Below are 8,877 nucleotides of genomic sequence, written 5' to 3'. Positions count from 1 at the left end.
AAATGTTTTCAAGAAACAATGAGCTCAATGAGCTTTGGCTACATTGCAAAAAAGAATGGGTAAAAAATTTAATCTGTAGACGTGTGAAAACCATCTATTTATCTTCTAATTTACAATAAATCTCCATTTTATGTATATTATATAGACATAATTAAAGTAAATTTGTCACAGATTTCATAAGAATGTGTCTCTTCATGCTGCCACCAGGGGGCGACAYCAGAAAGCTTTTATATACTGTAGCCTCCAAGCAAAAACGAACCTCCTATCTTGACTGTGAAATCGTGAGCCACCATGCAGTTTCTGGCTGCCAGGTCTCTGTGGACAAACTTCTTGGCGTTGAGGTARGCCATGCCGTCTGCGATCTCAGAGGCCATTTGGATCATMTCTTTCAGAGTGGGAGGTGGACGCCCCGGGTTATTCTGAGGGACAGGAGACAGATTTTAAACGTATGAGCCACAGCAAACTGGCTTGTTTTCCTGAAATGCTCTCAGCTAGCGCCAGAGGTAACTGTTTAAATCCTCTGTCAACATCCCTCAGTCCTCTGCCCACTAGAATGAATGTGTTTGCAGACATTAAACCACACAGCTTCCWGTGGCATTTAAACGTTACACTGGCAGTGATTTAATTACAGATATTAAAACATCCAATGCAAATGCTTTTGCAAAAACTGTGGAAATAATCTTGTGTTTCTGTGTGCAATCTTTCATGATGTGGCAGTCAGAGAGAACGCTAAAACGAAAAACTAAACTAAACCCAAAGAAGAATAAGRTTAAAAGRAAAATASTGCCTTAAAASAAAACASTGGGACAGAAGAGGAAGAGAGTCACACAATGATGTACCAACATCACTACAAGTAGATACAAAGTAGGACAGGACGATACGGCTTAAAAATAAAATCTCAACTTTTTTCATACCAGATCTGATTTCCGGTTTTAAAGAGATTTTTTTTTCTTGCTTTCCTTTCTAAAAAAATGACTCTTTAAAAAGTGGCTTTTAGTTCAATTATCTCTTCTTTGAGTTTTACTTTTATTATCAGAAAAAATACTGAATTTCTCCAGCGGTACGTCTTCAAATTAAGAGAAAAAAAGTTGCTTAAATGAGAAAAAAAATCTTCTAGTTATCAGGATCTGACGTTACCGGCTCAGTCCACCTGGTTCTTTCTTCGAAACAGACTCAGTAGTTTGAACAATCGTTTCAAAGTCCTGCCGCTGATAATAATTTGATGCCGATGTGTTAAAATGTGACGTGTTTCCTTATCTGTAAAACCAATAGAAGAACTTCACAAGATGCTCAACATTCCTCATTTAATATTTTTTATCTTTTTGTGTTCGAGTTCTCATAAAATTGCTACTTCATTCTCCTAATATGACTTCACTCTTAAAATATTATGGCTTTATTCTCATTTTATTAAAAAGAAAATCTTAGCCCTAATATTCTCAAAACCCCAAATAAATAGAAGTTGTAAAAGACGCTTGTCAGGAAGATGGCGGCACTGGGTGTCAAAAATTTAATCTTCAAAAGCCAAAAATTGATTAATCGATAAAACAGGTTAAGTGCCTTCAGCATTTAATTTGGCATCTTAGTTCAGAGATTTTCAGTTCAGAAAATCTCATCAGTAGATTCTCCAACTCACATTCTTGCCTTTAAAAGTAGCATTTTCATTCGGGGCTAAAAATAAAAAGAACCATCAGAAATTTGAATTTATACATCCCGGACTGGGACCGGTGGTGTATTTTTTCCACAAAAAAGCAGAAGTGAGAGGAAGAAACTAAACTAGCGAGTGAAACCGCTGCGAACAAGATGTGCTACCTCAGCGTCAGGCCGCAGAGAGCGCAGGTAGCTCTTCAGGTCTCCATGGGTCATCAGCTCCATCACCACCAGCGTCGGCTGGCCCTTCGACACGACGCCCATCAAGCGGACCTGAGAGGAAACAGCATTATTTATTACATTATAACGTATGTGACGTATCTCTCATCTTAAATACTCAAATTTAAGACTTTTTAAGACCATAAATGAATAAAATTTAAGACCTATATCACAACAGAAATGTACAAAAGAAATAAAGGAAATCAAAACTGTTGAAACTTTTGGKTTTTTTTATTGCTCTTTTTCAGCTTTGTGCTTCTTASATGGCATACGGATGTCTAACTAGCTAGCAAGCAAGTATTAGCTTGCTAGCTTGTTACTGGTAGCCTTAACTGTGTTGAGTGACAATGTAGTGAGCAAAAATGTTTGGGCATGACTTAAGCATTTGCCTGACAAAAAAAAAACTAGATAGAATATATGAGATTGAATAGTCCTGCCATAACAAAAATACATGTTATTAACATATTTAAGCCTTAATTTTCAATAAACAAATTTAAGACTTTTTAAAGGTGACCTATTATGCTTTCTTGAACAGGTTAATATAGGTCTATGGGCTATAAAAGAAATATCCATGAATTCTTTTTGCACAAAACTATTCTTAGATAATGAGATTTTAGACTAATTTGATCTGGTACTTTTGAATTTCTTACAGAATGAGTTGCTTTAAGTCGTCTTGTCACTTTAAATCCAGATAACCTGCTGCTGTCCACAATATTTACACTTCCATGTGAAAATGGCTGCAAACGATGTGCAATTACGCAACTACATCTTTGAAAAGCAGAAGTAGAGCCTTCTACACAACCAACAAGAATGCAGCAAGTGGTTTCTGCATTCTTTTGTCAACAACAAAACACTTGCTGGATTTCCCCCAGTGTATTATAAGCCTGGCAGGCCACCAGGCTTTACYTGACCCCCCGCCCACCACCAGACTAAAGGTTTTTTGTTTATTTTACTTTAATACATCAGAAAAGCAAGTCGTGCTAATCTAGGTTTATATATAATAAAACATTCAATATATTTAACAGAGATAATGGGATTTGTTTATACATACAAAACCTACAGAGTAAATAGTTTTATTTAATGCACAGCTATATTTTCTTTGTTATTGATGTTTTATTTCTCAAATTTCTCAGTTTGTAGCCATTTTTTAACACAAAAACAAGGTGGGCGATTGGTGGACTTCCCTAGCACCACTACCGCTGGGCTTAGCTTGTCATCTGGGGGAAACCTTGACTTGCCTTTTCCAGCGGTCATTGTACAGCATATAAAGTGGTTAAAAACAGCTGACTAAATGTATTGGAGCTCATCTTGGGTTGCTAGGTGATGATGGAACTTTGCTAGGGTTGCTAGGTAACGGRCTGTGCCTGCTGGTTTGTTACATTCTGGCAGTTTTTGAAACTGCTATTTTTCCAGACACCAAAAGAACATTTTTTAAGCACTTGGGCTGATTTTTAGAACCAGTAGAAACCCAAATGATAGTACAAAAACATGCAAAATTAGTGTAAGACTTTGTAAGGATGCGCAGACATCTTGATAATCAGTTTCTTTACCACATGGTGGCAGCTGAAGGCCTTCATGACTGACGCCTCGTTCAGGAACTCGATCCTCTCCCTCAGGCTGGCCGACTCGTTCACCGTCTTCACCGCCACGTGCGTTTCGCCCTCGCCCTTCACGATGTCCTTAGCGATGCCCTCGTAGACCATGCCGAAGGAGCCCTGGCCCAGCTCCCTCAAGATGGCGATCTTCTCACGCGGCACCTCCCACTCGTCCTCCTCGTACACTGCAAACACATTTCAGGTTTTACAGCCTTCAGTTTCAGGGGAATACAGGCAGGCAGGTTAGGACAAGCCGGACCAGAGCATCTTCCAAGTTTTTATGAACACAATTAATGTCAAATTCTCTGATGAAGCAGCCACTTCGGTTTGATTTACTTGAGTTCAAATGCTTTGATGGCTAAAGTTCATTTGAACCGTTTAACGGATAAAACTGAGTAAATAGTTCTGCAAGCTACTGACTGGCAATGATGTTCTGCACCAACATCAAAAAATGTGAACAGATTAAATCAACTGAAGATTATTTACAAACAGGAAACATCTGGGAATTTCCGCTGACAATGAAACATTTAAATGCCTCTTGAAGAACTGGGAATCTGACAAGAAATTGATCAAACAATAAMGTTAAATACAAATACAATTAGTTGAACAGTTTTTCCGCAACAACCTTGAGATTAATGGTTGAGTTCTTTACATTTTTGTTATTGTTTTAGATAGTTTAAATTAGATACTTGGTGTTTTCTCTACTTGATGAAAATGATTTGACCTTTCAAATCTTTTCCATCACAACCGGATGTGTCACACACGGCTGTTTAAGGAACAAGAAGYCACTCACTGCGTCATTAAATAACTTGTTGCCAGGCAGTAGCTATTGATCAAATCCACTTRGTAACTTTWWAAAAAAATTATTTTTGGCCATGCAGTGTACATATTAATTTAGCTGAATGGTTGTTTTTCTGTATCTAGTCTATGAATCAACTCCTTKGTTGAAGCGAAACTCTTTAGAAAACACAAGCCGCTAATGCTGTTGATTATTTCAGCTCCATTTAAACGGGATCCACTGAATGAGGCGCCAAAATCCCTGTGGCGTTAAAGAAACGTCTCAAACTCTTTCTGCTCACCGTCATTAGCGCTCAGGTACTCTGGGTTTGAAGAGGCGTAAATGGGTCCGCTTGGTCCTTGCGTTTGACTGAAAGGAAGCGAACAAACACCTTGAGAGGACAAAGTGATGAGAATACATAAAATAAAAGACTGAGAGGGATGTGAGAGCTGCGTACTTCTTCCTGAACATGACGAATCCTGCCAAGCCCAGAAAAACCAGCAGGACAACGCAGAYGATCGGCCCGATGATGATCTTCACGATGGAGAGAGGGTCGCCTGTTCAACACACACCGTCACATTTCAGGTGGGAAAGAAAACGCTCAAAGATTCACAGGCTGCTAATTATACATGAACTGGATGGACACAACAACAACAATCATTTTTATCTACATTCTGAAGACTTTTGCAGATAACTGTTTAGTGAAGCTCTGATTTTAGAAGAATTTAATTAAACATTGGAGGAAATGTAAGAAAACAGCACTTAGTTTTTCWATTTGTATCTAAATTTGGTAATAATCTTCAATGATCTGAATTTTAGAGTAAAAAAAAAAAAAAAAAGATGCAGTAAATCACATAAAAAAAACACAAACTATGATTTATTACTGATCGCAGATCAAACTCCAAACAATATCTAGGAAATATTCTACAATTTTTTTTAGAGCTACTTTCATTAAAATATTTCAAAGTATTTTAATAACCAAACTGCATTCAATTTAGTCTTTTTTTTTAAAGATTTCTTTTGGCACATGACCTTGTTCTGAAGAGGCAAAACCCGTAAAATGTGTGTTTCAACAAGTCAAAAACCCCAAACACACCAGAAATCAAACCGTATCTTTGTTTAATAAAATTTTCAAGGATGTTTTTAGTTTATGGAGTAAATATTTGGGTTTGTAAAGAAAAAAGCAGATTCTCTCTGCATGTCTGTAAATATTTTCTTTGTGTTTCACTTTGGATAAGAAAATTCCCAGTGACACTGAGAAATATGAGCTTTATTCTCATTTTTTWAAAACACGTTGCTCCTAGTTTGAATGCAAATGTACTTTTTGTCCCTCGTCTCCTCTGGTGGTTTTCWTGAAAAGTCGTCTCTGAGCTCAGTTTTTCTTCAACAGACACTTACTGGGGTCCTGGACGTAGAAGTACGAGGGCTCGGTCCACGACCCGTTTCCAGCCAGYGACGTGGCTCGGATCCTGACCGAGTAATTCCCAGGGTGCATCACTTTCAGCCTGCAGCCACGGGACGCTTTGTACATGTTTCTGGACACGCAGTGGGGCAGCTCCTGGAAGGAAGTTTGGGAAAATTAACAGTTTTTTTTTTTTTTTTCCTGATTTTTAAAAGGTTATTTTGACTTTTATGTCGATATTTTATGACGTTCTGCTTTAAAACTCCATGTTTTGTTTCTCCCCAGTAGAAAAACAACATGTGTGGTTACAAAAACATGTTTTTAACAGAAACAACAGGCATCAATCCCCRAGATGAAGCGTATGTTTTTTCCACTTGTTTCCATGGATACTAAAACACAGCACAGCACTAAAATTACTCGCCCATTAGGSCTCATCAAACTACAATCAGGCAAATTTCAAAATAAGTCACGTAGGCATGGCCTCTCCACACTGTGGATGGAGTTAATTTGTTGCTTATAAATTTGTTAAAAGCTGCTGTTAGTCATGAATAAGCCAGAAGACGCTGCTGCTCTGTGTTGGAGGAYCTACGCAAAATAAGCGAGTCTTTACCTCAGGGTCTCCGACTCTCTTGTAGTTCACCTCATACAGGATGATGATGCCGTTTGGAGCTGCAGGCTCCTTCCAGTGTAGGTGCACCGTGTTTTCTGTCACTTCATGAGTGATTTCACCCAAAATGTTATCAGCTTTATCTGTGGGGAACAAAATCTTTCAGAATCACCTGTTTCAACTTCACAGTTTCTACAAATTCAATATTATTTCAGAGAGATTTTTCAAATTCTCTTCTGAGAGGCTGCAGGTCTTTTTTTTTCTGGACAGAATTGGGAAAATTCATGTTGCAAAAGGACTGGAAATTAACTGGACTTATTTAATTTTAAGATGACTAACATAATTGTGACAGTTTTTAGTAACTATTTGTGTAGCTAAAAAATCTACCAAGCAYCTTAAACTATCCAATTATTGATTAGTTAATCTAAATAATTAACAGATCAGCTCTGCACTGTTTTTAAGTTAAGCCGAGCAAAATGGGATGAAATCTTTGCATATTTTTTTAGCTGCAGATGATCAAAAGTTCACTAAAGCGATGTTATTTWTTTGGATTTTAGGCAATAAATTGTTTATTTTCTTATTTTGAAAAGGGCTTGAATTGTTTATTTGCATCTTTTAATGTATTTCCAATATTGCATAAATTAAAAATTTCCATCAGAATCATCAATAACTAAAATAATYGCTAGTTGCAGCCCTAATCAAAAGCTTACTTTTCCATTCGAAGGTGTTTTACCTTCAGGCATGGTGCGGGCGCTGACRTACGCCGCCATGCTGCAGCGTCCCTGGTCAGTGGGATGGTTGCAGGCGTGGACCTCGATCTGGTAGCTTGTGAAGTGTCGCAGGTTGGAAATGACYGTGGACTCCTTGGCGTGGACGACCACCATGGTCTTTGGGTATTCCTTGTTCTCGTCCTCGTCGTTGGGGACGCCGGTGCTCCCCGGCAGGCTGGCGGCGGTGGTGGTGAGGAAGGGCAGTGTCCTGTTGGCGATGCCCATCACAGAGCGCCGCTGTCTCGGGCGTCTAGAAAACGCAGACGTGTTTAAGTAAAAAAAAAAAACTAGGGCTGTCAACTTTAACACATGTGATTAATCTAAAATGTTTAACGCATTTATGTTGATTCATTTTGACCTAAAGGTTTCTCTCTTGCAGAGAGTTGCTTAGCTCAAAGCAGCGCATTACACGATCTTGTACTGCGGTCAACGGTGCAGAACTGCAAACGCGAGTGAAAAAATGAGCAAAGAGAGAAAATTTTGCTTTAAAAAACATCAATGCCCAGTAGAGAGGCTATAGACCTCGATTTGTGTTYAAATCCCGTCTGTGTTTCCTTTGCTGCATTACCTGTCAGATTACCGTCAAATAAAATGCAGCTGTTAATGTTTCTAAATTAGGTCTGAAACAAATGACTACTTCCTGAATATGAAAACTGAGATGTTTGGTTTGAGACATTGAGAAAATGTGTTTTTACATTTCGAGCTTATCGAGTGAAGCTCTGATTAATTGCAGCTCTATAATGGGATTAATCTAATTAAATTTCAGAAAAAATTACAAAAAATACATATCTGAGGATTTTCTAAAATAAAAACCAGCCGTTTGACTTACTTGACCTCAAAAACTTCATTGTGAAGGTAGTTTTCAAAGGTTTTCCTGTACTCCGAGTCTTCTTTCTCCTTCTTGAGCTCCTTGTCCGTTTTTGGGCAGGCACAACATTTCTTCCCCTGGCCCTGGTCCTCCGTCTGGTTCCACTTCTGCTCCTCGTCACTGTCCACCTGAGTGGGCACCCGTGACGGCAGCTTCATTCCTGGTGGCAGGCAGACATGTGGAGCGGGGAACACAGAGGGACATGACAGGTGAAATAAACAGCATATTCGCTATATCCACACACTCCTGCAGGGATTGTCTGTCATTGTCAACCTCAGCAGTGGAGATAAATTAACCCTGACAGGACCTCCCTGCAGACTMCAATCTCTATAAACATGCAGGCATTATAGAATCGATGTGCGAGCGCAGATCGGCGCTGAYGGCTGGAGGCTGACGTGAGCYGAGCCGGGCTCAGAATAATTGAACCAAAATAAATGTTTGAACTTCRTTTGAACCCGAGCCAGAAGCCAAACGAGGGTCTGGACTGTCTGACGTTTCATTTCCAGATCACATTCACGTAAAGGAGAAGGAGCTCATAAAAAGAAGTACAGGTGATTCTCAATAAATTMAATTAKTTTCAGAAAAGTGCTGCTTCAGTAGCTTCGCGCTAAACACAGACTCGTTGCCATGGCAACCGGCTGACAGCAGCTCCGCTAGTTGACAGAGTAGAGATTATGTTCAAGTGTATAAAAAAAAAAAAAACCCTGAAAAACATTTCCACACAAAAAAGATACGTAAACATAAAGAAACTGAACGTTCAAGTCCATTACAGTTCTATGCTTTTAGGCTTATTGAGCACTTATTAATAACAATTGATTGTCTGAACACTAGCAGTGATTGATTAATTTAAACACCTGCTCTACTGATGATCTATTAGAGTAAGAAAGTAGATGTTTTATGTCGCGTTATTTTAGTTTTAACTGAACCGAAACAAACCAAACGATGCAGCACAAGTACATGCAAAGCTAGCATTACTAACCTACTCACCACT

The 8,877-nt window shown here is 38.8% G+C and overlaps 1 protein-coding gene across 1 annotated transcript in view; it reads right to left on the bottom strand.

The window, feature by feature from the left end:
* Positions 1–8,877, bottom strand: part of insra (insulin receptor a) — a 65,489-nt gene that overhangs the window by 3,718 nt on the left and 52,894 nt on the right. The window contains 9 exon segments of the mRNA XM_017309891.1: positions 208–419; positions 1,810–1,920; positions 3,417–3,646; positions 4,541–4,608; positions 4,697–4,796; positions 5,638–5,797; positions 6,252–6,391; positions 6,982–7,268; positions 7,848–8,116. Coding sequence (XP_017165380.1) covers positions 208–419; positions 1,810–1,920; positions 3,417–3,646; positions 4,541–4,608; positions 4,697–4,796; positions 5,638–5,797; positions 6,252–6,391; positions 6,982–7,268; positions 7,848–8,116 — 1,577 coding nt within the window.

The sequence above is a fragment of the Poecilia reticulata genome, linkage group LG17, assembly GCF_000633615.1.
Source record: "Poecilia reticulata strain Guanapo linkage group LG17, Guppy_female_1.0+MT, whole genome shotgun sequence".
Taxonomy (NCBI): domain Eukaryota; kingdom Metazoa; phylum Chordata; class Actinopteri; order Cyprinodontiformes; family Poeciliidae; genus Poecilia; species Poecilia reticulata.
Note: the sequence above shows the minus strand (reverse complement) of the source record. Positions and strands in the feature narration are given on the sequence as shown.